Below are 27,178 nucleotides of genomic sequence, written 5' to 3' on the forward strand. Positions count from 1 at the left end.
TTACGGTGGTTCCAAACCTACCGAAGCGGGCAATTTCAGTCTGTATTTTTCAGAAAGGATATGCTAGAATCTTTGATTTTTCCAGTGGGGTACGGGAAGGGTTCCATAGGACTTCCCCATGTACGGTAATTAATGATCTGCATGAAACCTGATGGCACAGTGGTTAGAATGCAGTGTCTCAGACAAACTCTGCCCGCAGCCGAGAGTTCAATCCTGACAGGGCTCAAGGTTGACTCAGCCTTCCATCTTTCCAAGATCAGTAAAATGAGGACCAGGTTGTTGTGTGTGTGTGGGGGGGGAAATATGCAAATAATGCCCACACTGTAAACCATCCAGAGAATGCTGAAAAACACTATGGGGTGGTGTATAAGTCTAAGTGCTGTAGCTGTTTATATGGGGTGAGGTATCATTAGTGTGCTGATGCCATCCAGCTTTGCATTGCCAGTCCAGGTCGAGCTGGATCTGCTGTAGAAATCCCGAATTGTCAGGGTCTGAGTGGAAAGACAAGCAGAATGGAACTGCTGTGTATCAGCAAACATCTCGGCAAACTGGTAGCATCGTTCCCTGGAGTTACTCTAGACAGGGGAGGGGGAAAAAATGGTTCATGACTTGGGGTCCTGCTGGATTGGTGGCTCCCATTCAAGCAAGTGGGAGTTGTAGTCAGGACCTTGTAGGCTACGTGAATGAAACTCTTCTGCAAGAGTTTTTTCACAAGTGTTCTGCCACCATCACCTTTTTACTACTGTGTGTAAGAATTTAGGAATTCATTGCCCCTGAACACAAACCTAGGTCGATGGTTCCTTCTACCAGAAATCCACCTTTGGTTCTTCTCCAGGTTGTGGTTCAGCAGTGAATTTTAGTGAAGGAGTTGATATTAAAACAATTGGAAACCTGAAGCTTTTATGGGTACCCTACTGCAGTGATTTGATTTCTTTAATAGAAACTGAACTCAAGTAAAATAAAAGCTTCTGCTGTGCTTGATATATATCATTTAAGGACCGGTAGCCAACCTTTTAAAACACTCCACTGAGCCAGAAATACTTTGCTGAAAGCACCATGTTCCCAATTTTAAAAGGCAGAAAGATAGAAATACTGGGGGAAAAACCTCTATAAAGTACTGATATGGTTGAATTTTTAAATTTAAGTTTCTGTAATGGACAGTGGGAGAGAAAAGAAAGGACTCTGGCTGAATTACAAGAAGCACAAGTGGAGTTCAGAGGCGTTTGTGAAAATCTGCCAGTTCCCAGGGATATTGCAAAGTCCGTACATAAACAGCTTTAGTTGGAGCCATCTGGAAAGTTAATAGGAAAAAAAAATATTGCCCTCACTCTCTTGATTAAGTGACACAAGATAAAGATTTTATAGTATCTGTTGCTTATGTATCATCTGTGATAGAAGCGCGCTGCTTTTGTAATCAACGGGATTACCATTTCTAGATAAAATTCATGTTTGATCAGTCCTACTTACCTTATCTTTAATATGTGTGCAAAAACACTCAGTGACTTTTTTTCTTCTTTTATAGAGCCGAGAAAACAGAAGTCCTCAGTGATGATCTGCTGCAGGTAATTGATTCATGGTTGTGTTTAAATTCCTACAATAAGGCTGCCTTTGGGGATTTTGACTGCTGCTTTTCAAAATGTTGAGTGGGAAAGCAAGTATGTCATTGCAAGACAGAAGAGGCTTTTTTCAAATTGCAGACCAGCGGAAAAGGTTAGCTTAATCTAAAGCAGGTGAGAATGCGAGAAATGACTCTCTGAATCTCAGTGGCTTATTGTAGAGTGAAATATTATGTTGTTATTGGAGCATGAAGGTGTGTCTCTACCCATTTGGGAAAAAAATGCATTTGCAAATGTATGTTGCAGTGAGCAACTTGAAATTTTGTTCTTCAATTGTTTTCCAAAAGAATGAACTTGTGTGTTCCCTAGAAGGAGGTTGTATCATAAATATTGTTCTTCCTTTCTTTTTATCCTCTCATTTACTACTTCTGTTAACCTGGATCAGGGTAATAAACTGGCATTTAAGATATGCACATCTGTAGGCTCATTACAATATTCCTCTTTGTGGATAAACAGTATTATGCAATACATAGAAAGTGAGTAAGTAATACTGAACCAAAGAAATTACAGGTGGTCCTTGTTTAAGGATTACTTGCTTAAACTTACAACAGCACTAAATGAGTGGTACTTACAACCAGTCCTCGTATTTACAGTTACCGCAGCTTCTCTGCCATCCGGCTGTCTTGCAACCTCCTTCACTGGCTTTCAACAGAATCAAAGGGGAAGCCAGCAGGAGGTGGCAAATGGTTCTTTCTTCTTTTGTTTTCAGCCCACACTCATTTGGCACTCATTTATGATTTATCTCTTCCGTTTCTACCACATAGAGGTCTTAAGCGTCCCATTCCCATTGTATGCAACTGGAAGATTTTCCTTGGCATGCCCAACTCTGACTTTCATATCGTAACCAGGTAGAAACACACTTTTATAGGCAGCTATTTTTGTTTACTTTTAACAACATTCATTTCACAGAATAGAGCAAACGACCTTTCTGCCAGCACTTGCACAACTTCAGAATTCTTCATTTATTTTCCCACCATAGTAACCCTTCTGCCAAGATGCAGAACCATCACTTAATTGCTCTAGTGTAGTTTACTGTATGAGTTACCATTGTTCATTTTTCCTGTCAATCTCAACTGTATTGGTTTTGCACACAGTAATTCTCAGATCCATACTCCTTATTCTGTCTAACATTCCCTGCAAATCATTTAGTTCCTCAACCATAGAATGGAATCAGTTGCATACAGGAGTACAGACATATTTGCATCCCCAACCAGTGTGTTTCTAGTGTCACCATAAGCATTTATTAAACATGTATTTACGTAGAATTTATTATAAATCTGTACATAAATTAAAACAACCAAGAGAACATCGGAGATCCTTGTCTTATACTTTGCTCAGGGTTGAACTATTTTCTAAACATTCCGCTGATTCCCACACACATTTTCTTTCCATCACATTCCATTCTTGTTCCATTCAGCAAAGGACTTTCAACTATATATTTGTTTGAAATATTACATAATTCAAGCACATTCACTCATATATGCTGTCTCTGAATCAGCAAAGGTCTAGTAAACTTTCTTTCACATAACTAACATTTTTCTCAGCAAGAGCCAAAATCCACAATATTCTTTTCAAATATTGCTCATAAAGGCACATCTTTACATCTTTCCTATTTCAATCACCTCTCATAACCTTATGATTAGATACATCAGTCTGAGATATTATTCCATATCTAACCTCACAGCCATGCAGATTGGAACAGAATATAAATGTGAGCTGAGATTCACAAAATGCAGAAACCTTTATCAAGTCCAAATTTCCACGTGGTCCCTTTCACACACACCAAAATCTCCAAGAGGCATTTAAGGTTCTGCTCAGAACCTTCCAGCTGAATCTAGTTGAACTTTGGAAAGGAAGAGTTGGTGGGCAGAGCTTCCTTCACAGTCCTGCCGGCTGTGGTTGCGCGTAGATCTTCTCCCATCCTTCAGACGTTGCTGCAGATTCTGGATATTGTCTTTGCTGGCACACAGGTTTTTCACTCTTTCTTCCAAAAGACGATTGAGACAGCAACACCTTCTGGAAAACCTGTCAAGTACTCAGTGATCTGGTGTCCATAACCAGAAATGTGAATAAGCATGCATCTACATTTTCCTTGTTATCTGAATAAAATCAGCACTAGAAGCCGTTCCAGCAGCCGTACCAAATATGTGTCTCAGCCTCTGGGTTGAGACACATATTTGGTAGGATTTTAATTGGGGATTAAAGCATTTAATCACTTTTGTTATATTTCTTAAGTATGTCCATGCAGTAGAAAGAGAAGGCAAGTTTCTTTGAAGACTCCCCATGAGCATCAAGTTCCAACTGTCAAATCTCTCTTGTTTATTCTGTGCATTTAAAACTTAACTAGATTCTACCTTACAAATTTGGGGTTTGGGATGTTCACTTTATAAGCATGAACTGAAAGCGTTAAGCTCCTTTCTTTGAATAATGTTACATTTCAGCTTTCCTTCGTGTATTTAAGTTAGTTTATGGTCTACCCAAATCAGAGGAGCAGGGAAAAGTTAACAAATTTGTCCATATTCCTATTTAAATATCTGCATTTTTTTCTCAAGTCTTCCCTGCATTCTCCTATTTTGTTGCCTTGGTAATCCTAAGAAATATTTGGAGGCGTGGAGAGGGAGGGAAGCCAGGAATTCTTCTGTCCGACTGCTGGCAAGTGCTTTTTGCAGGCATGGCTTTGTTGGCTCCGTGACGCCCAGGCGGAATTGCTTACTCATCCACTTGCTGGGCAGAAGCGTCCAAGTTTTGTCTTAGGCCCAACTTCATGCACTGGGTGCCTTTTGCCAAATGTTTCTGTTCTTTGACATATTCTCCCAAGCATGTTCATCGTTTCCAAAGTCCTTTCCATCAGGAGGAAGTGTGTCATACGTTTCCGTAAACACAGTTAAATGGCTTATTGCTGTCAAACATAATCTCTGCAAACAGCTGTGACTAAGAGGCATTGGGAGCTACAAGGGATCCCTTCCACCAGGCTGGCTGGGCTCCTCTTCTTCTTCTTGGCTGTTCTGCACAGCACCTACTGTTTGTATACGGAATTGTGCCTCTTTCAGCTACCGGTTCATGACACGGAGGGAACTCTTATCATTATTCCCGCAGGTGCAGAATGCGCTTTTTGGATTGACAATTTGCTGATCTGTCACCGTAATAAGAATTTATTGACTTGGGTTGACGGACACCTCCTTGCACGATCAAACGAGCATCCCCATCTAACTGGGCAATTGTCGTGTCTGCATTTATTGCGTCTTGCCATCTTTACTTCGGCCTTCCATGTGGCTGCTTGCCATCTTATAATAATATGGAGGGAATACCATAGGGAAATAGGTTAACATAAAAGCATTTGTTCAGCATCACCACCACCACCAATTTATTATTATTACTATTACTACTGTTACTACTACTACTACTATTATTGTTATTGTTATTATTATTATTCGACTAGGTATCTGTGGTAATCAGTGTGAAGAACATTTTTGTGCCCTGTGAAGAGGGGGGGGGGGGTTGTGTGGAAGAAGGAGCTGTGTTCACTCTGAGTCCAGGTTCCTCCACCAGTGATGTTCCTGGTGTTCAACTGACAGCTGTTGGAGAAGCTGGGCAGGAGGTTTCGGCTCTCCCCTCCACCTTTCTGTGAGCCATTTGCCTCCCAGTTGCAGCAGCTGGTTCTGCTGGTGGGAAGACACAAAGCTCCAGTTCGGGAGGAGTCTTGCCACGCAGGGCCCTGCTCCACCTCACAACCCGCAGCAAGTTTCCTCCTCCGCCTGAGCTGCTTTGCTTCGCTGGACCGTCGTGAGACGATTCAGAACAGCGATTCCCCTGGGGGTGCAGATGCCCTGCAAGCCAGCCGCCTCCGCCCTCTGCTTCTCAGAAAGGCTGGCAGATGGCCGGCGCTGGGTCCCAGCATCTCAGCATCGCCAAGGACATGTGTCCTTTAGCTCGGGTGGGCGACTTCAGCAACCTTACGGCTTGCGGGCTCCCAGAATTCCTGAAACAGCCATGAGTGACGATGTCCACAAGTCGTTAAAGTTGCCAGATTTGGAGACCCCTGTTCTGAGGCATTTTTTTTTAAAGACAGAACTTAAAAGTCTTAAGGGGATTCCTATATTTGCAGCTGAACCGCAGTTTTTCAGGTTTGCTCAAATGAAAATGTTCCAGGAGGCTTCCATTTAACTTTCTCCACTCGTAAAAATGTAGCAGGAAAATAAAATGCAATTTATATGTGGAGATTTCCAGCCGACCTGAGTGAATTTGTTTAACTTCTCAGACCTTTGGACAAAAGCTCTTTAAGAGAATGTGTGCTGCTTATCAATTGTGTCTTGCCAACAACCTCTCTTTTACAGCACAGGTTCTTCTGCACAAAGATTTTATTGTGCGATTCCTCATTCATTTGGCTTTTGGTAGACTCCCGTGATAAAGGCCAGATCCGTGCATCATGGTATGCCATAATATCATTGGCTGACTTGATTTTAATGCAGCATGCTGCAGGAATCCTGCCATGGCTAACTGTGAAGCGTGAAAACAGTTCAGTAATTCACTAAATTAATACAACACGTGAAGCCAGCCAGTCTTTTATTTAGAATCCTTTCCTCTATTATAGCTTCCATTCCCACCCCACCCATCCACCCCCTCAAGGAGAACTAGGCTGCCAAGAGCCATCCATCTGGAAGTATCCAGTTTCTTAATTAAGAGTTGTATGTATCATAGTTTCACCCTTCACCTGGTAGTTATCAAAGCGCAGGGACCCACATATGAGGTTTTCGCGGGTGTTTGTATGTGGATCTTTGGTCATTCGGGTTTTTTCCCGCGTAGAATTATACACACACACACACACACACACATGTTATTTTTCCTTTTTATCTGTGACTTTAAAATATTGTTATTACCGTGTCTTCACAACAATGTGAAGTCACAGCTGCCAGTTCTTTAGCTGCTGTTGGCCTTCATAGCCATCAAGTTCTTTCCAAGAACCTAGGATGTGGTAACGTATCAACGTATTATCTATGTGGATCCAAGCAGTGTGACTGTTTGTAATTGAGATTTTGTGGTTTTGTCAATGCACAGATATTTTAAGTGCTGTCCAAGATATGGCATCTAGAGCAGGGGTCCCCAACCCGGGCCGCAGCATGCCAGAAACCGGTCCACGCAAACCAGCAAAGCCCCATCCACGGGATACAGGCAGTACATGAAATCAGGCCCCTCCGGTCCACAGAAAAACCTCTCTCCATGGAGGAACCGATCCCAGGTGCTCAAAAGGTTGGGGGCCTCTGACCTAGAGTGCTAACAATCACTTGGACCATCATGGCCGGATTGTGCCACAGTTTTCAGCTTTGAATACTTTGGGATGTTCAGTTCACTTCCGTTCTGTTCTGCAATCCCCTAGTATTGCCACATCTATTGTCCACACTTACTTCTTCTCAATCAGACTTAAATCTAGTGTGTTATGTAAGCCATTGACAAGTTTTACAGTACTCTTGTCCATTTTCCTCTCTAACTTTGGTAGAAATTGACTGTACTGTTTTTCTTCCGGATGTTTTGAAATTGCACCCAGAGCACTTTAGCTTCTCCATTTTCCAGTCACGTTTTTATTACTTCAATGTTCATGTTTTGTTTCCTGTACAATCAATACATTCCAATTTTTAACATGCATCAATGCTTGTTCTTGGCTCTTTTACATAAACAGGCAATGCCTGCTTTTCATTCTTTGACAGTTTGTTTGATTTGAAGTAAACCTCTGTCTCAATTTCTGCAGGGCAGGTATTCATCTATCAGTATCACTGCAGGGATGTAATGCATAGTCAACATTCTCTAGCTTTTTGGCCCAACCTGTCCAGCTCAGCTTGTGTCCAGTTAATAATTGCAGCAATGTATTGTATTGCAGGTATGGCTCAGGTATTGTTAACTTTGATGGTGCTTTCACCATCAATTTTGTCTTTAGCACTTTTCTCACTCTTTGGAGATGTATTCTTTACTACACTTGTCCATATTTGATGTTATCCCACATAAAATGCCCAGATACGTGGAGGCTTCCTTCTGGTGGACATTCAGCATTTCAGTTCATTCATCCAATTTATAGCTACTGTAGCACATTTCTTAAACCAAATTCCATTGCTACCTCTGTGCTAAAATTCTTGCGGTATTATTATATTATAATTATATAATATTTTATTATAATGGTTTGTCACACAGTCACCCAATGTTTAGACTGGATTTGGCATTTTTATGAACCTATCAAGTCCTTTCCAAGGTCCTGGAATAGGCAGATGTTGTTTGATGGTGTATTGTCACAGGATATCCTGTAAGCTGTTCTTAGTAAAGTTATAAGCTGCCTTTTGCAATGGACTGATGGTGATTTGTTTTTCCAGTGCCAATGGTATTCAAGGGCCTCCCCAGATGTTTGGGGATTGCACCCAAGACCAGAGCACTTTAGTTTCTCCATTTTCTATTACTTTGCCTATTTGTTGTCCCCCGTTAGTTCTTGCTGGCAAGCAACTGGTATTTCTTGCAGATCTTCCAACGCGTCACCGTTGCCGTGCTGTTGTTTGTAGTCAGTCTGTGAGGTCTTCTTGTAGCAGCTAACAAAGTAGACCACCGATCCTTCAGCTTCTCTGCAGAAGCAACATTTGCTGTTTATTGCTGTCATCTCAGTTCTGGCTTTGTATGCATTTGTTCATAATCAGTCTTGGCCTTGTGCAACTGGAAATAGCCTCTCTGTCTCTTTCTTCAACTTTCCTGCTCATTGCCTTTTCTTGCCTTTGCCTGCTGTTTTTTTAATGCACTGGCCATGTAACACTTTGCCTTGCCATGCCCCTTTCCGGCTCTTCACTTGCTCTTTTCTTTTTTTATAGATATTTTATTGGTTTTTAACTATAACGATCTCCAGTGCCTGGTGTGCAACGTGCTGTCTTGGTTTACGTTTTAACAAGGGGGGAAAAAGACAGTAATAATTAATTAACAGTTGATAATGATTACATTTGATAATTCCATAATGAATATATTAATTAATAATACATTTCTTTGATCTTCCCTTCTCCCGTTTGTATTTTCCTTCTTCAACCTTAGCCAAAATATAATTCTTCATATTTTCAATATATAAATGATTAGGTATAGACATTTTTTATATTTACACAAATAATTATATATATATAACATTTTTTTCAGCTTATATTATTCTCATAACCATCATCTCATTAATTCAGTATACATCCTATTTTTATAACTTTTGTTCACTTAGGTTCCTTTATATTCAATCCAATTGTTATCAGTCATAATTTCTTCATATTAGTCATCCCACTGTCTAAACTTTCCCATTTAGGTACATCATCCCAATACTTTATGTCATGCATTATAAAAATAGTATACTTTTAATCTGTCTTCTAGTATCCAGATATAGCATCCTTTTTAATCAGTTTATATTTTACTTATATATTAATAAAAGTTACATCAACCTACTATTTTAACATTTAATATATTACAAAACATACTATACTACTTAAATCTCATTATCCTTCTTGTTATAAAGCCTCTTTATGTTCGAAATTCTCTGTTCTTTTAGCCATATTCAAACAAATGTTTATTCACATAATAGTCCATCTGGTAGGGCGAGTCAAATCTCTTGTATCTGTGTCTGATCATCTTCTTTTGCCAAGTAATTTCCCAAGTTGATGTAATCTGCTTACCCAACAGTTTCTATATTTTTACAAATGTTGGGAGAACAAAAGATGAAGTAAGTAAGATAAATTCTTTCTGTCCCCCAAACTTTAATAGTTCTCCTAATAATTCCATTTTTCTTGTTGTATCAGAACCTTGTAGTTTTTTTCCTGTTTGTGTCAAATTGTAATTCTTTTCCTCTGTTATTTCATCAATTTGATCACACTCTTCTAGTTTATAATCTGCTGTCTGATTTGTTTGTTCCTTTGTTGTTATTTCCTGGGTATTTTTTAATTGTAGATTTAGATTGGAAATATGCTTATTTAAATCCTCAAAGTTGTTTCGAATTTCGTCGTGGTTTGAATCTATTGTCATTTGTATTTGTCCTAAGTTTACATATATTTCCTCCGGGAAACTATTTATTTTGCCTTGAAGTATTGTTTCTGGAGGCCCTTGATTTTCCAGGCTAAGTCCTTCAGGAGAAAATATTGAATGTGGCATCCTGTCATTTTTTGATACGTATGTGATATCCATATTGTCTCCCCCCTTCAAATAATCTTTCATCCATGTTTTAATTCAAAAGTCAATTTAACAGTCAGTCAGAATTACAGATTCAGTGTATTAAGGCAGTTTAAATCCTTCTAGCAAATTCTCCTCTGAAGGATTAGCCAAAAAGCCAAAGGTGTTTTTTCCCCTCATAAACAGTTCTTAGATTTAAGCAACAGTCCAGGTGGTTTTGTTTTGTTTGTTTTTTTTCTTTCAAACACTTTTTAATCTTATAGCTGGCTCTTCCTTTGTTCCCAGCTGTCTTTCAAGGTTATTTGCAATTCAAAGGAACAACTTTTTCTTTGTTTCTGGGCATTCTGCCAGTTTCGGAGTCCTTATCGTGAGTGTTCTATTCTCTGATTCTCCACTAGATGTCAGCAGTTATTTCTTTTTTCAATTTTTCTTTCCATCAAAAAGTTATTTTTGTTATATACCTTTATAATTCTATCAGAAATGTTTTACGTTATAATCTTGACAGTTTTTTAGTTCCTAGATTTGTCCAGACTGAAATATTTTAAATCAAATTTTAGTATATCTCTTTCAACCTTTTATGTTAATTCGTCGCTTCCAGATATCTGTAAGGGAATGGGGATATAGTCTCCTCCTTCACTTCTGGAGGTTTTCTTGCTTTGGGGATCTTTTCAATAGTAGATAGAAGAAAGAAGATCAGTTCTCTTACCTGTTCCAAGCACACTGTTCACCAGTGTTTAAGTTCGTGCTCTGGGACTTCAGCTGCAAGCAGCTTGGGCTAGACCAGGAGTCAGCAACCTGAAACAGTGAAAGAGCCACTCGGAACCGGTTGCCTCACAAAAGGAAAAACTGGGAGCCGCAAAAAAATGTGTGCACATGCGCGTACATGCGTGCATGTGCAGAACAGGGTTTGACTGAAGAGTGGAGCCAAGGCGAGATATGCACCTACCCTGCATATTTGAATTGATTGGTTGAACTTTTTTAGTCCCACTTTTTTTTTTTTTTTTTTTTTTTTGGACTGCACATGACAAAGGACTGGGAGCCGCAGGAGATGGCTGAAAAGAGCCGCATGCGGCTCCGGAGCCGCAGGTTGCAGACCTGTGGGCTAGACGCTGATCTCATGCTACCCTTTCTCCTGTCAGGTTCAGAGGGCTTTCCCCGGATCAAACGAAGTGATTGCCATCGCTCCGTGATCGACGGGGCGCCCCTCCTTCACAGTCATCTCTCTGACCCATCTAGGATCCCCCCCAAGCAGGAAGAAACCAGCCGTGGGGAGCGGAGGTCGGCTCTCGCACGGCCATGCGCTGCAGATGCAAAAACCGGAAGTCCCATTTGCCCTTTCTTATAGGCCAGTTTGGTCTCTCCAGTACTCAGTGACCCTTCATGGCATAGTAGCTTCCCTGCATCTTCTTCACGGTCCTTCAGATTCTATTATTATTATTATTATTATTATTATTATTATTATCATCATCATCATCATCATCATCATCATCATCTGTTCACAATAGAATGAAGTCACAGCTGCCACTTCGGCTGCTGTTGGTCTTCGTATGCATCAAGCTCTCCCCAATAACTTAGGATGTTGTTACATGTCAACGTAGTATATTATTAATATAGTGTACAGGTAGTCCTCAACAACCATTCGACTGTTCGAAATTACAGTGACACTGAAAAAAGTGAGTTATGACAGTTGCAGCATCCCCACGGTCACATGATTAAAATTTAGATATTTGGTAACCGACTCATATTTATGACCGTTGCTGTGTCTTAACTTAACAACTGCTGTGATTCACTTAACAATTCTGGCAAGAAAGGTCGTAAAAATGGGGCAAAATTCATTTAATAACTGTCTTGCTTAGCAACAGAAATTTTGGGCTCAATTGTAGCCGGACGTCAACAACTACCGGTATTGGCTTAGTATATTATTATAGCCTGCCCCTTTAATATACTTTATTCAGCGCATGTGGCAATACTCCTGCTCCTGTTTTTCTCTGTGGGACAGTGAGTGACCCAAAGTCACCCAGCCGGCTTTCATGCCTAAGGAAGAAGGCCTGGAGCTCACTTCCTCTTGGTTTCCAGGCCAGCACCTTCATCACTGCACCAAAATGGCTCTCACCAAATTGCCAGTAAATCCACAAAGAATCCTATGGTATTTAAAAGTTCTAAGTAAAAATGTGAGCAGGTAATCAGGTATGGAACACAGCTCAGCCTGTGCGTGGTACGTAGAACTGAGGAGGGAGTATTATGTAGCCACATAGCTGTGGGATGAAAGGATAGGTAAAAGAACACTTACATTTGGGTGTGCAGGTATCCTAGACCAGGGGTGTCAAACTGCCGCCCCCTGGGCCAGATGCGTCATGCCAAAACCGCCCAAACCCCATTGCCGGCAGTGGGGCGGGGGAAGTCGCGATACGTCGCGTCACGTGACGTTGCGAGTTGGGCACCCCTGTCCTAGACTAACGATTGCTCATTTAACGCCATGCCTTTATCCTGTCCTGTTTGCTCTCTGGCTAGATCGAGCGACGTCTTGACAACGTGAGGTCTGTTTGCCACAATTCCTGTAAGCGGCTCGTGATGTGTTTGCAAGGGCAGTATGGGACCGAGGCCGAAAAGAGACACGTGAGTAGCCCCTGCCTGTGATTTCCCCCTCTCAAGCCCCTTGCTGGGCATCCGTGTTTCCTCTCTTCCCCCAAGATGGCAGGATCGTCCTTGGTCCGCTTTTTTTGTTTACTTCTTTGTACTGCTCTACCACGCGAGAAAGAAGAGGCAATCACAAAATACTAGGCCAGAAATAAAGAACAGAGAAGGAAACCGCTGCGAAGAAAGCCTCCCCATTTTCCAGTGGCTTTGCACGGGCTCAGGTCCCAGCTTCATGCGAGGTGACCCAACACAACCTCTCCTCCCCAGAGCTGCTTCCTCCTCGCCAGAAAGCGGTTCTGCTCCCTTGTTTCAGACAGACTCACAGACCAGCTTCGAGAGCCCATCAGGCCCGCTTCCATTCGCAGGGCAGCCCAGGCTTCACCGTGAGAGGTCTGCCGAGTGTGTCCTGTACGTGCCCCACGTTGACTGTCTCTTTCTGGAGCGGACCTTTTTCAAAGTCTCTGTCCAGCCATCAGACCTGAGCTTGCTTCCCTCCTTCCTGTGACTGTCCCCTGGTTTTTCCCTGGGGCGGAATGGTTGTACGCGTGAGCTGGCAGGCGCCATGTTTCCTCCAGGCTGTTGGGAGGCTTGGAATATTACCTTGCTAGGAACTGCCTTTCTTTTCCTTTGCAGAAGAAGCTTCCCCTCACGGCTTTTGCCCAGAACATGCAGGAAGGTGCCCAGCAGCTCAGCGAGGAAACGCTACTGGGGTAAGAGCTGAACCTCCTTTCTGGATCTGCCTCTCTGCCGTGTGAGCTCTCACCTCACTAAATGCAGTTTCTTAAAAAAATTCGAATTGCTGAAGAACCCGTCTTACAGTCCTGGATTCTTAGAGAAAGAAGCTGTTTCCATGTGGGGTTTAGCAAAATGGCTAAAGCCGTGGTGGCGAACCTATGGCACGCGTGCCACAGGTGGCACGCAGAGCCCTCTCTTGGCACGCGCGCCGTTGGCCCAGTCCTAGGCCTTCAGCTGGGTTTTATAAAACCTTTTCGCTTTAGGCCTCCGCCATGTGCAAAAAAAAAAGGTTCAATCAGACTGAGGGGTTTTATTTTAATTTAATTTAATTGGGTTTTAGTTTAACTTCAGGGACTGTAATTTAATTAATAGTTTTAACTGATTTTAATTTTGTATGCTATGTATTTTAATTTTCCCTGTAAACCGCCCTGAGTGCTACGGGAATAGGGCAGTATATAAATTTAAATAATAAATAAATAAATAAATTTTAACTTCTCACAGGAAAAAAAAAGAGCTCGCAAAGTTGGAATTGATTGATTGAACTTTTTAGTCCCACCCAGTCTGCCGTTACCACCACGCCCACGCAATGCGCCATGCCCGCACAATTGGCCACACCCACCCAATGGGCCATGCCCACCCGGCACCCGACGATACATAAGTAGTTTTTGGGTTGCAGTTTGGGCACTCAGTTTTTAAAAGGTTCGCCATCACTGGGCTAGAGGATCAAGGCACGGCATGTCCCAAAGACGGGGTGCCTCTCCTTTTAAATAAACAAGTAGTATCCGAAATGCCTCAAGGCTGTCTTTCATATGATCACCCTTTTACTTTAAAATGTCCTTTGAGGCCCTTTAGAGGCCCCTCCAGCAAAGGCTGTTCATGAAAAGCGGGGCCGGGACTGGCTTATGGGTGGAGCTTTCCTCAAGAAATTGGACCGGCGCTCATTCGCTCAGATTGTGGGCCGCTGTTAATTATACACGTTACGTTTTGGGGGAAGATTGAAATGATTTTATACTTACTGGTTATTTACACTGCTTTCCTCCTCCTCTTACTGGTGGTTGCTTTTATATTTATTGTTTTAATGTTTTCAGTTGTGATTCCTGTCTTGGAGCTTCAATCCAGCCGGAATGGCAGCTCAGCAGTCATACATGAACAACGTGAACGCCTAAGAGGTCTTCGACTTTTCCTTTGCTGAACATCAGCACCGTTTCCTCTTGTCCCTGCGTAGGCAGTCCTTGACTTACCCCCACAATTGAGCCCCAGATTTCTGTCTCTAAGCAAGACAGATGTTCAGTGAGTTCTTGCCACCGTTGTTAAAGTGAATCATTGCAGTTGTTAAGGTTGTAACACGGATGCTATGGGAATCTGGCTCCCAGGTTTGCTTGTCAGAAGTTCACAAAAGGGGGCCACGTGACCCTAGGGCAGGGGTAGGCAACCTTGGCTCTTTTACGGCGTGGACTTCAACTCCCAGAATTCCTGAGCCAGTAGAGCTCAGCAGAGCTGGTTGCTGAGTCCACGAGTCATAAAAGAGCCAAGGTTGCCTGCCCCTGCCCTAGGACAACTCAGTCGTTAGAAATACGAGCCGTTTGCCGAACATCCGAATTTTGACCGTGTGGCCGTGGAGATACTGCAACGGTTATAAATGTAAAAAACGGTCATAGGTCACTTTTTTCAGTGCCGTAACTTTGAACGGTCACTAAACTGTTGTAAGTCAAGGACTACCCGTATATGCAGCAGATCATATTTGCACACTTGAAACACAAGAGGGGCAGAAACGGCTTAATCTTTTGTGCCTCTACAGCTGTTCCCATGTGACGATTCCAGCCGGAGAGAGACAGCTTGGTTAGCACAGTCTGGACGGTCCCTTCAACCGTCTCTTACAATCTTGTTTTTCCACAGGCACCTGGGAGGATAAAGGCTCTCCCATCCATTCACGCTTTCCTCAGCCTGTTGAGAAATGGAGAACTGTAACAGGCTAATGTGCTTTTATTTTGCTGGGGGAATGGCTCCTTCCACTCCTTTGGGCTGTTAAGAGCAAATCCGATGACGCCGGTGATGTTTTTCTTTGCTTGTAGGAAAATGCTGGAGACTTGTGGAGAAGCGGAGAATAAACTTGCGATGGAACTCTCCCACCACGAGATGCAGGTTGAAAAGGATGTTTTGGACCCACTGAATCAACTCAGCGAGGTAAGCTGCTCCAGCTGCCACCATCCATCCTAACCTAGGCTTACCTCTTACCAGGAGGAGTAATAAAAGCAGCAACATTCAGTGGGGTTTAGATAAGTATAATGGTTGTATAGTTCGTGTCAGATGTCAGTTTCCTGTTGTGTCTGCTTGCAGATGGAAATCCCCAATATTCAGAAACAGAGGAAGCAGCTTGCTAAGCTGGTCCTAGACTGGGATTCTGCAAGAGCTCGGTAAAGTACAACTCTCCCGTTCCCTTTTATGCTCAGGAAGTATCAGCCCCGCTTCCTTGCAAGCACATCTGCTCCATAGTTGATCTGAGGGGTCCTTGGTGCTCTCTGAGCTTGGCTGTTCTTCTGCAGACGTTGCATTACCCAAACTAGATAACATCATCACGGTGCCTAATTTGGGTAATGAAACATCTGCAACAAAGCAGTCAAGCTCGGAGAACACCAAGGACCCCTCATTTCAGCCCTGAGCTATAAATATTCTCCTTTATCATGGTTGATTTTCAGGCCACATCCCGCCTTTCAGACATTGCCATTCACTCACCCTTTGGAGGAGAGAGAGAATCTGCCTTGTTCCCTCGCTCGGCTCAGCTGCCCAGGGGATTATCAGCTAGCGATGTACTGTAGGCGTCCTTGTGCAAAGAGTAAAAGATGCCAGTGGGATTGATTTGACACAAATATAACCAATGTTGTTCACTAGGTCAGCATCAGCTCTCCCATAAGGTAGTAACCTGGCACAGCTTTCTGCTCGAGTAGCCAAGTGGAGAAGAACCCGCGGGCCCCCAAATGAACCCCAGTTCCCACAAGCCCTCGCCCATCAGCCACACCCTCTCTGTGCCAGAGGGCAATAGAATGGATCCTCTACTTTCAGTCACGTTGTCCTGCTTTGAATGGGAGCCCATGTACACCAGGGGTAGTGTGGCTTTCTAGGTCCCATATCTGTTTGGCGTGCCGTTGGCGTGCCATGTTTATTTAGTTGGAGTTACAGACCAGACATCCTCCCCTTCAGTCCTGTCTCAAGGATATATTCAGCTCATAAACTCTATTTCTTCACTTCCTGCTTGCCTTTTCATAAGTAGTTTCATTTGAAGATCCTGTTCTGCAAACTATGCTTCTGCATGGAAAACAAAGATTCATTATGGAAGAAAAAGGATTGGGGCACCCGTGGTTAATCGTTCATAAGTGTTTTGTCTCCCGGAATTCTTTCTGGATGTTTGCTTTCTTTTATACAGGTGGAACCAAGCCCATAAAACCTCAGCTACTAACTTCCAAGGACTCCCATCTAAGATAGATTCCCTTAAGGAGGAGATGGATGAAGCTGGAAATAAAGTAGAGCAATGCAAGGTGTGTCCTTTTGGGAATTCTTGCTTCAGTCTTTGATGGAGAATTGATGAATGACTGGAGAGGTTTTACATTTCCCTTCCTAGCAAAATGGAGATTCTCAATCAGTCTTTTTCCAAAAAGCAACTGGACTTTCTTGAGGTTTTTTTCCCCTTTGAAAACGTTTAAAGGAACACGAAAGTTAGAAATGAAGAAGCTTCTTGGGTGAGAAGAGAAACATTTTCAAAGGAAAAAAACCCAAGAAAGTTCAGTTGCCCTTGGGAAAAGCACCTTTGGGAATCCCTAGTAAGAACATCTAGGAGAGAAGCTCATGCTCTTCTTGGTTTTCAGGGCAAACAGGACTTTTCATCTGGAGCTTATTTATTAATATCTTTTATGCCTCTCACAGCAGTCTAACAGGTGAATTTAATTCAGGTCAGAGGGAGGGGATCCTTATCTTACTAACACCAGCCCTGGCTTCCTAGGAGACGTACTTCAAATTGATGATAACCGTTCTCGGTCACCTGTATGCAGTCTCTGGGATGATGTTCCTCAATCTCAGCAATTTCAAGATGTGTAGACTTCAATTTCTAAAAGTCCACACAGATCTTAAAAGAATTAATAAATTATTTGTTCTAAGAATAAATAATCTTAAAGAATTCTGGGAGTTGAATGAAGTCCACACATCTTAAAGTTGCTAAAGGTGAGAAATCTAGAACTAATAGGAACCAGCTTTTCAATCAAACTGAGTTATAGCGCTCAGGAAAGAATGAAATGTAAATAAATAAAAATCCCATTAGCCCTTTTGCTTGCCATGAACCGTGATGGCACAGTGGTTAGAATGCAGTACTGCAAGCTACTACTGCTGACTGCCAGCAGTTCGGCAGTTCGAATCTCACCAGCTCAAGGTTGACTCAGCCCTCCGTCCTTTCGAGGTGGGTAAAATGATGACCCAGATTGTTGGGGGCAACAGGCTGACTCTGTAAGCCGCTTAGGGAGGGCTGAAAAGCATGTGAAGCAGTATACAGGTAATCCCCAAGTTAGAAGCGTTCCCTTAGTCAGTGTTCAGAGTTACACGATAAGCACCCCCTAGTGTTTATGAAAAAATCCCAAAATTACAAATGTTGCCGCATCACTGCAGTCATTCACCCTTATAAACAACCACAGTGGCACTGCAACATTCATCCTGGCTGTTCCCTCTCCCTCCCCCTCCCCGGTCTCCCTAGGCACTAGGCCTGTAAATACTCACTTTGCAAAGATCAAGATATCCTTTGACTTCTTGGCTGTTTCGCTGCTTCCTTCGGTGTGTTCGCAGGGAATAGAGGCCTAAAGTAACGCAAGTTCATGCAAGATCAGTGGCGCGAGATCTCACGGTAGTTTAGGCCTCTGTTGTCTGCAACAGAGAATGGAACGGAAACTGGGAGAGAACGGACGTATGGAGGCACGCAAAAGCCTACCCTGGCCATTCTGGCCCTCGGAGGTCTGGAGGAGGCCTCCAAGGCCCAGAATGGGCCTTCAGAATTGAATTTGAATTTGAATTTTATTGAATGTATATACCGCCCTTTCCCGAAGGACTCAGGGCGGTTTACAGGGTATATAAAACATCAATACAAAAATTAAGAGCAATGTAAAAAGATTAAACTAAGTCCCTGAAAAAATATAAAACCCCAGTTAAAATCCCCAATTAAAACTTAGCCTGGGCCAGAAAGCTCGAAGAGCCAGGTCTTCAGGTCTCGGCAAAATGATCAAAGGTCGGGGGCAGTCCTAAGCTCCACGGGCAGCTGGTTCCAAAGGGCAGGCGCCCCCACAGAGAAGGCCCTCCCCCTGGGTGTCATCCGCCTGCATTCTTTGACCGGCGGCACCCTGAGAAGGCCCTCCCTGTGGGAGCGCACAGGACGAAGGGAGCTTGATGCCGGCAGCAGGTGTTCCCACAAATATGCCGGACCCATGCCATTTAGGGCTTTATACGTCATCACCAGCACCTTGAATCTCACCCGGAGGGCAACTGGAAGCCAATGCAGCTCGCGGAGCAGAGGTGTTACGTGGGAGTAACGGGAAACCCCCATCACAACTCGCGCAGCTGCATTTTGCACCAGCTGAAGCCTCCGAGTGGTCCTCAAGGGCAGCCCCATGTAGAGAGCGTTGCAGTAGTCTAAGCTCCTATATGGTCATCAAAACTGAGCCGTGAATCCAGGAGGACACCCAAGTTGCAAGCCCTATCAATGGGGGGTAACACCTCACCCCCCATCGTTAGAGATGGAATAGTCTGGTTGACCCGAGATGCCAATATGCACAGCCACTGAGTCTTGGCAGGATTGAGACGAAGCCTGTTTCTCCCCATCCAAACCCGGACCGCCTCCAGGCAACGGGACATCACGGTGAGGGCATCACTGGGTTGGTTCGGGGTAGAGAAAAAAAGTTGGGTATCAACAGCGTACTGATGATACCTCACCCCAAAACCACGAATGATCTCGCCCAGCGGCTTCATATAGATGTTGAACAGGAGGGGAGAGAGAACCGACCCCTGAGGGACTCCACAAACGAGAGGCCTCGGGGCGGATCTCTGCCCTCCCGTCAACACCGACTGCGAGCGGCCCAGGAGATAGGAGAACCACCGTAAAACAGTGCCTCCCACCCCCCTGAGATGCCGCAGTAGGATACCATGGTCGATGATATCAAAAGCCGCTGAGAGGTCTAATAGGACTAGGACAGAGGAACAACCCCTGTCCCAAGCTCTCCAGAGATCGTTTATCAGTGCGACCAATGCCGTCTCCGTGCTGTGCCCGGGCCTGAAACCTGATTGGTACGGGTCCAGATAATCAGTTTCCTCCAGGAACAGGGGAAGCTGATGCGCCACCACACTCTCAACAACCTTCGCCAGAAAGCGAAGGTTGGAGACCGGACGATAGTTGTTTAAAACAGCCGGGTCCAGGGCAGGCTTCTTGAGGAGGGGTCTCACCACCGCCTACTTCAAGGCGGCAGGGAAGACACCCTCCTTCAGGGAAGCAGTTATTACTGCCTGGAACCAGCCTCGTGTCTCCTCCCGGGCCGCGAAAACCAGCCAGGAGGGGCGCGGGTCCAATAAACAGGTGGTGGAGCTCAGCCTCCCCATAATCCTGTCCACATCATCAGGGGAAACAGAGCCCCGCTGAAGTGTACCCCGGTGTCCTTTCCAGGCAGCAGCAGCTCGGAAAAGGCGGGGAATGCTTCAGTGGGGCTGCAAAGGCCTGATCTGGGTGACCAAGGCCTTTTCCGGGCTGCTGCCGCCTGGAAAGGATGCCAGGGGACACTTCAGCGGAGCTCCGAAGGCCTGATCCAGGTGTCGGAGGGCTATTCCGGGCTGTTGCCTCCCAGAAAGAATGCTGGAGAACGCTTCAGTGGGGCTCCGAAGGCCTGAAGAGAAACTGAAGAGAAAGTGGATCATGCAACAAGCAATTGGTATGACCAAGAATTGTTTAAAGCAGAAGAAAGTCAATGTTTGCGAAGGGCTAAGTCCAGATCTTGACCATAATCCTATACAAATGTTGTGGGAGAATCTGTGCAAGGAAGTCCACCTGTTTTATGTTACATTTCTGCAGAAATATTGAAAATTCAAAAGGGGTTCACCAACATTTAAGCATCACTGCATGCTTTTATCTGATTTTTAATAAAGTATAGTGTATAGCTTTGTTTATACTTCTTGCACAAATTATTTGGATCATGTAAAAATGGTAGAAAGTTCGAAGCCAATATTGAATAAGTTTTCCTGTATTGTATTGGAGGTAATGGACTGTGATTATATTCATTTAAAATAGGCACGTGAGATAACGATGCAAGATACCGAATTTGTTTTTTTCTGAAAGGGAAATTTAGGTGAGGAGTCCTGGACCTTACGGAGGATATGGTCATTTTCATGTCCTAACTTCATTATCCTGGAGAGCTGGTTCAAGCTCTGTCTGCCAGATTGCTGGGCCTATTTCGGAGGGCTGCTGGGCGAGGCGGTGTCTTGTGTTACTAACTTGAAACTTCTTTTTTCTACACACCTTCCCAAAATCTCCAGGACCAACTTGCCGCAGATATGTATAACTTCATTTCCAAAGAAGGGGACTATGCAAGACACTTTATCTCGGTGAGTAAGTTTCCCCCCCCCCCCAGGTAGCATATCTTGTTCTTGGACATACATTTTACCTGCTTAATCCTTCTGTCTGTGTGCTGTTCTGTTCATTCAGTGCTAACTTTTGTTTTAAAATATGGGTTTTGTTCTCAGTTATTAGAAGCCCAAGCAGATTACCATAGAAAAGCATTAGCAGTCTTAGAAAAGGTGCTCCCCGAAATCCAGGCCCATCAAGGTAAAGTAACTCCATGCTCTGCCTCCTGCTTTGCCTGTGCCATCTCTGCACTCTTCCTCCTGCTCCTCTTCCTCCTCCTCCTCCAGTTTACTTCGCCCCCTTTCCGCATGCTGTCCTTCTTGAATGAAAACACGGGAGTTTTCTTAATGGTACACTTTCCAAAATTATCCTCTCCCTTTTGCAGTGGCATCCCTGAAGCTCTCCCAGTTCCCTCTAACACTAACACTAACAAATCCCTAGGAACTCGTCTGAAGCTCCTCCAGAGCATCACCTTTCCTTGGACAGGTGAGGCGCGGCAGCCCACTCCTTGGCCAGTTGTGGAGCCATGGTCTCTCCCCTGCTGCCTCACGCTTTTCCTCGGTCACCTTATTGGGGAATAGATGAAGTTCTTGGCGAAGTCTGCTCTGATCAGCATCTCTTCCCAGAGATGTCAGATCGTAGCCTCCTGCTTGCAAAACTTTTTGTGTTCTTGTAAGCCGCCCTGAGTCTTCGGAGAAGGGCGGGATATAAATGGAATTAAAATAAAAATAAAATAAAAATATTGTGCATGCAAAATAGCCTTCTCAAACATGGCTGCCGGGAAGGAGGCGCCGTTGAGTCCTCCCAAAGACCAGCCTCCAGAACAGTTGAGCAGATCCTACAGAGGAGAAGAGGGGGGGCTGTTTGACCTTGAAAAGGCCTTTCAGTGGTGGAGGAATCCCACAAGTATCCCAGTAAATAGCTGGTTAGCTGAGCTACATTGTCCTAAGAAGGCTGAATAGTTTTTCTATCTGCTTTATTTGTTTGTTTGTTTATTAAATTTATATTCCACCCATCTCACTCTGAGAAGCAACTTTATAATCATGTAAAATATACTAAAGGCAGTTATCAACAATAAAAGTGGCAAAAAAATATGAAATCACCTAAAAATCAAGTAAAACATATACAGTGGTATTTAGTTTATCAAGGTAAATTAGTCATAGCTGTGGCTAATGAGCCCTGAAATGACATGTTTTCTGCTAATATTCTAAACCTTAAAGAATGAAATACTCTTTTACAAGCCACTGCATTGATGAAGGCCGTAGGTTTCATAAATTCATTATGAGAGGCAGCATAATGAGGGAGGGACGTTACCCTAGACAGTGGCAGGTCCTGACCTCCAGGGATAGGCCTCATGGTCCCTTTGATACTGCCAAGCAACAACTCCCACCCTCTGACCTCACGGTTGGGGCTGCTGGCCTTTGTAGTTCAGCAGCATTAGAAGAGCACCGTTATTTTGGCCTTGCTGTGCACCAGTGCTGAAGGTTGTGACGTAAGCGCAGCCTTGCAGGAAGCACAATTTCAGGGGCTACTTTCTCTCAAGTCACCCAGTCTGTTCCATTGCAGCCTATTGGAGAGGCTTAATTCTGCGCTGCACGGAGCCAGGTGGCCGCTGGGGCCCCTCCCAACTCTGATTCGGGGTGGGCCATCAAGGATTCGCCATTTTTGTCTGCAAGGGTTGAAGACAACACAGCTTTGTGGAAGCCTCACGTGTCTGGGAGAGCTTTCAGACTTCTCCTTTCTAAGTTCTTCCTGAATAACTAACAGTCTGCTCAGGCACCTCTATCTTAACCTTTTGATTTAGCATAGAAGAGAACTGAAATGGTGTTAAATGTACTTAGCAGGCTGGAGAGAAGTGAAATGATTTGTGTGGGCCACTTGGCAAAATTCACGTCACTCTCAAGATTGTTTAATTGAGAAAAGATATTTATTTATTTACTCACTCTGTGTATACCTGCCCAATCAGCATGCAGCTCAGGGTAGCCTATGCAATTAAAAACATTTTTTTAAAGTAAATTGCACCCTGGGAACTTCCAGCATCTCCAAACAGTCAAAAACAGTCCAGATGGGCACACACACACACACACACACACACACACACACACACACACACACACAGAGAGAGAGAGAGACAGACAGACAGACAGACAGACAGACAGACAGACAGACACCCCTGACCCACAGCCTCAGAAAAAGACCCGGGCTTCAGAGCCTTGGGAAAGACGAGCAACGTTGAGGTCATCCATAATCGGGGGTGGCTGGATTGCCAGCAGTTGGACTACAATATTGCAATGGAAAAGGCTGCTGAAGAGCTTTCTAGGAGCCCCGATGGTGCAGTGATGAGAATGCAGCATTGCAGGCTGACTCTGCCCACTGCCAGGAGTTTGATCCTGACCGGCTCAAGGTTGACTCAGCCTTCCATCCTTCTGAGGTCGGTAAAATGAGGACCCAGATCGCTGGGGGCAACAGGCTGACTCTGTAAAGTGCTCAGAGAGGGCTGTAAAGGACTGTGGAGCAGTACATAAGTCCAGGTGCTATTGCTATTCCTGATTGGACAGAATGGTCACCATCTCTTTTCCCGGGAGGAAACTGATCACCAGGAAATCACCTTTCCTTGTAAGAACGGCTCACCCCTGGCCACTTAATTCAACGAGAGGTGGATCTTCCTGCCTTAGCTACCTGTTCTCACCCCTGTGGCAACCCAGCCTGCTTTTAGCATCCCTTGCCACAAAGACCTCAAGAACTGGGAAGCCTAAGCTTACTGCTTAATGAAATTACCTGATAATCGACAGCATGCCTCAGTCATTGTTGCGGCCAACATTACTACCTTGTTTTTGTTCCTGGTCCCAACTGACATGTTTTTCTCGCAACTGTGTTACGTGGGTGTGAATGATGTTTCTGAAGAACTGCAAAAATCTCCCCGGGTTGATTATCTGTCTCTCTAAGCATGGTGGTGGCATTCTGGCACTCACCCAAGCAGTTCTGTTGGGAAAGCCCAGCCCCGCCTAGCAGTCAACTCTTTGACGAACGTGGCCGTGTGAGCTGAGAGCCCTGGCCGGTCCAGGCACCTCAGCCTACGTGGGGAGCCGTCTGAGTTGATTTCTCCCAGGCTGCAAACTTGGTTTCTGGTTCTTGCTGAGGACAAAATTTAAAGGGCTCTGCCATCAAACGGTTCAGATCTTCTTCTATGATGCCTAATGACCATACTGCAGATCTCTTTCCCCCCCTCCCCCCCGGCTCTTCTGCCTGGTGGTTTCCCAGTTGTGTGGCTGACTTTTAATTCTGCTTCTCTTAGACAAGTGGACTGAAAAACCAGCTTTCGGGACTCCGCTGGAGGAGCATCTCAAGCGTAGCAGCCGAGAAATCGCCGTCCCCATTGAGGCCTGTGTGATGATGCTTTTGGAAACAGGCATGAAGGAGGAGGTGGGTGAGGGGCCCACATGGGGGACTCTTCTCTTTTCCTGTGTGGGGCAGGGTCTTCTCTTGCACATACTAGACTGGTGGCAGCAGTGCCCTATTTGTTTCATCCCACCTTTATTATTTTGCAAATAACTCAAGGTGGCAAACATATCCAACGCACTTTCCTCCTCCTTTTTTTCCTACAACAACAACCCTGTGAGGTGGGTTGGGCTGAGAGAGAGTGACCGGCCTAAGATCACCCAGCCGGCTTTCGTGCCTAAGGTGGGACTTGAATTCACGGTCTTCTGTTTGGCCGGGTGCTTTCACCACTAGGCGAAAGTGGCTCTTTCTCCCTGGCCAAGGGGCTCCATATGCTGCCTTCTGCTCGTCTGAGACGGCCAGTTTGGCATCTTGGCTGCCAAATTTCCCGAAATCCCTTGAAGAGGGTTTGATGGAGGTTTTGCAGACACTTGAGCCTAACTTGGCTGTGTTGTCTTGATTGTGCTGGCCAAGTAATTTGGAAGCAGCCTGAATCTTCCCACTTGTATGAATCATTTTAGCTGTCTTTCTTCACTGTAATTCTGGTAGCAAACTGTTGGCCCAGACTGGTCTTATGGCAGCTGCAGGTGCTTCTCTGGTACCCCAGGCTCCCTGACTGGGAGGGTCGTGCCAGGTGCCTGCCCTCCCCCCCCCCCCCGGCAAAGGAAGAAGAAGCCGAAGGGGGTGTGGAGCCTCCTGGAGGGCTGGAGGAGCTAATCAAGGCCCATGGGCAAGAGGGTAGCAAGGAGTGAAGTTTACTGCCGTTTATCCCAAAATTGCTATTTTGTAGAAGCAGCAATGTGTCTTTCAGACTTCCCTTTTGTCTTCTGCTTCGTATCTAGGCCTATTTGTTTCCCCTTCGGGCTCCCCCACTTGCCTTGTCAAAAATGGGTGTTGGAGCAGAAGGCTGCAGGTTCAACATCGTGGTTTGGTATTTAGGAACTTGGTCCCTACCTCTTGTCTGCGTTACGGGTCTTTCAGCCTTGTCCCCAGGAGATGCAAGAATAAATGCACCCCTAGAGCCACAGCACAAAGGCCGCCTTCTCGCAGCAGTGGTGTGAGAAGGAGCCCACGTTCCATCTCAGATTTTAGAAAGTTTGGGAACTGCTGGCCAATCAGGATTTTAGGGGGAACAGACTTAAACCGCGACAAGAAGGGACATGTAGGACGTCAGAGTTGAGTCAGAGTTCACTTGTGAAAAGCTGTCAGCTTTGTGGCCATAATTGTAGCATCCATTTGTCCATTATTTCTGGGGGAAAACATGCTTCTGTTTTGAAGCACAAGCTGACTTCTGTTCACAGAATATTCCTAGAAGAACTAGGGAAGAGTCACTTAGCTGAGATGAGTTTTCAAGCCATCTTGTGCCATGGTGGCCTAAGAAAGACAGAACTCTCTCCCAGCTGATCCTCCTGTATCTGATTGCTCAGAGAAATGGTATCACATTCCCTCAGGACCTCGGCGGCCCCAGCTCATCGTGTCCCCAAGGGGTGTACGAGGTCAGCCGAACTGCCACTGGTTTCTTTCCCTGATGCCTTGCAAGGTCACCATCTTGGAAGGGAGGTCTTTTCCATGAAATGGGGAGTTAAGCGGCGTAGATCCCAGGGCAGCGGGACCCTGGCTGAGGGAAGGGTGTGTTTCCTGTCCTCCCCAGGGCTTATTCCGCATTGCTGCTGGAGCCTCCAAGCTAAAGAAGCTGAAGGCAGCGCTGGATTGCTCCTCCTCGCACCTGGATGAGTTTTACTCAGATCCTCATGCCGTGGCTGGTAAGTGGCTCCCAGAAGAGGAGACACGCCTCTGCTTCGTGGCTCTGCTCCAGGCTTGGAGGGGCTCAGCATCGACTGGGGAGAGCTGAGGAGAGAGACCACTGGAGCCCATACTTCTTTGCTGGTTTCAAAATTGGCCACAACTGAGGTCCGCCCTGTGGGTTGCTTTTCTCTGTTAGTTTCTGCCCCACTTGCTGAGTTTGCTCCAGGATATTTTTGCTCCTTCCCCAAAAAATCAGATCAGCATTCTAGGGCAAGGATCCCCAACTTGTGGGCCGTGGCCCACTACCAGTCCGTGGCCTATTGGCCACCGGGCCACAGGAATGGCTAGCCATTGTGCGTACTCCCCCCATTTACAGGCACTAGCGGTGCCGTTTGTGCATGCGTGCGGGCACTAGCGCTGTCGCAAGCATCACGTGGGCGCTAGTGGCCCAGTTTGCACACGTGTGCAGGTGCTAGCACCACCAAGAGCGTCGCACGGGGACTAGCAGCCCCATTTCCTCATGCGTGTGGGTGCTAGCACTGCTGCGAGCATCGCACGGGCGCGTGTGGCTCCGTTTGCAAATCTATGCACGCAAGCACAAGCGTAAATTTGCCTGCTCCTCCCTTTCCCTCCGGGCTGCCAACCCGGAAAGGTTGGGGACTCCTGTCCTAGGAGGTCTCCCAGGGTCTCCCATACTATTAAAGGTGTGGCCTGAAGCCTGACTCTGGGTGGGGGGCCCTGATCACAGGCAGCTCTAGCAAAGTCTCTGAAATATAGCTGGCTCACAATTGGCAGCAGAACGACGAATGGTTTCCCTTCTACCTGCCCCGGCTCTGCCAGGCGGTGGTCAGCTGCGCTCCGAGTTCAAAATCTTCAAAGCCATGTTGACTTTGGTCCCCAAGCCTGAAGAATCGTCTTATGCAGTTGCTCTCTGCTCATCCCTTGTGCAGGTTCTGCCATAGGCAGGTTGTTTTTATGTGGCAGGACTTAACTATGGTACAAATCAGTCCTTGGAGATGGGTTGAAAAAGTCAGTTCCAATTTCAATTTCAGGGGGGGGGGTTGAAAAAGGGAAGTGGTGCAATCAATGCCACCATTTTGTCAACACCCTGACAGTTTTCCTCCACATTACAGTTTAAGAGGAGTCCAAAGCTTATATTATCTGATTATGTTTTTTTCAAAATAGCCCAAAACAGCATTGGCCACAGGTA

At 45.2% G+C, this 27,178-nt stretch overlaps 1 protein-coding gene across 6 annotated transcripts in view; it reads left to right on the forward strand.

Moving 5' to 3' along the window:
* Positions 1-27,178, forward strand: part of ARHGAP17 (Rho GTPase activating protein 17) — an 80,458-nt gene that overhangs the window by 34,354 nt on the left and 18,926 nt on the right. For all 6 annotated transcript variants that reach the window (XR_014027787.1, XM_081338210.1, XM_081338209.1 and 3 more), the window contains exons 2-11: positions 1,523-1,562; positions 12,288-12,392; positions 13,047-13,123; positions 15,221-15,332; positions 15,486-15,562; positions 16,570-16,681; positions 20,697-20,765; positions 20,904-20,985; positions 24,080-24,207; positions 25,874-25,985. Coding sequence is in view for 5 of the 6 variants with exons in the window: in XM_081338210.1 (XP_081194336.1) it covers positions 1,523-1,562; positions 12,288-12,392; positions 13,047-13,123; positions 15,221-15,332; positions 15,486-15,562; positions 16,570-16,681; positions 20,697-20,765; positions 20,904-20,985; positions 24,080-24,207; positions 25,874-25,985 (914 nt within the window). In the remaining variant the exon portion in view is untranslated. The remainder of the gene's footprint in view (positions 1-1,522; positions 1,563-12,287; positions 12,393-13,046; positions 13,124-15,220; positions 15,333-15,485; positions 15,563-16,569; positions 16,682-20,696; positions 20,766-20,903; positions 20,986-24,079; positions 24,208-25,873; positions 25,986-27,178) is intronic.

The sequence above is a fragment of the Vipera berus genome, assembly GCF_964194415.1.
Source record: "Vipera berus genome assembly, chromosome: 13".
NCBI lineage: Eukaryota > Metazoa > Chordata > Lepidosauria > Squamata > Viperidae > Vipera > Vipera berus.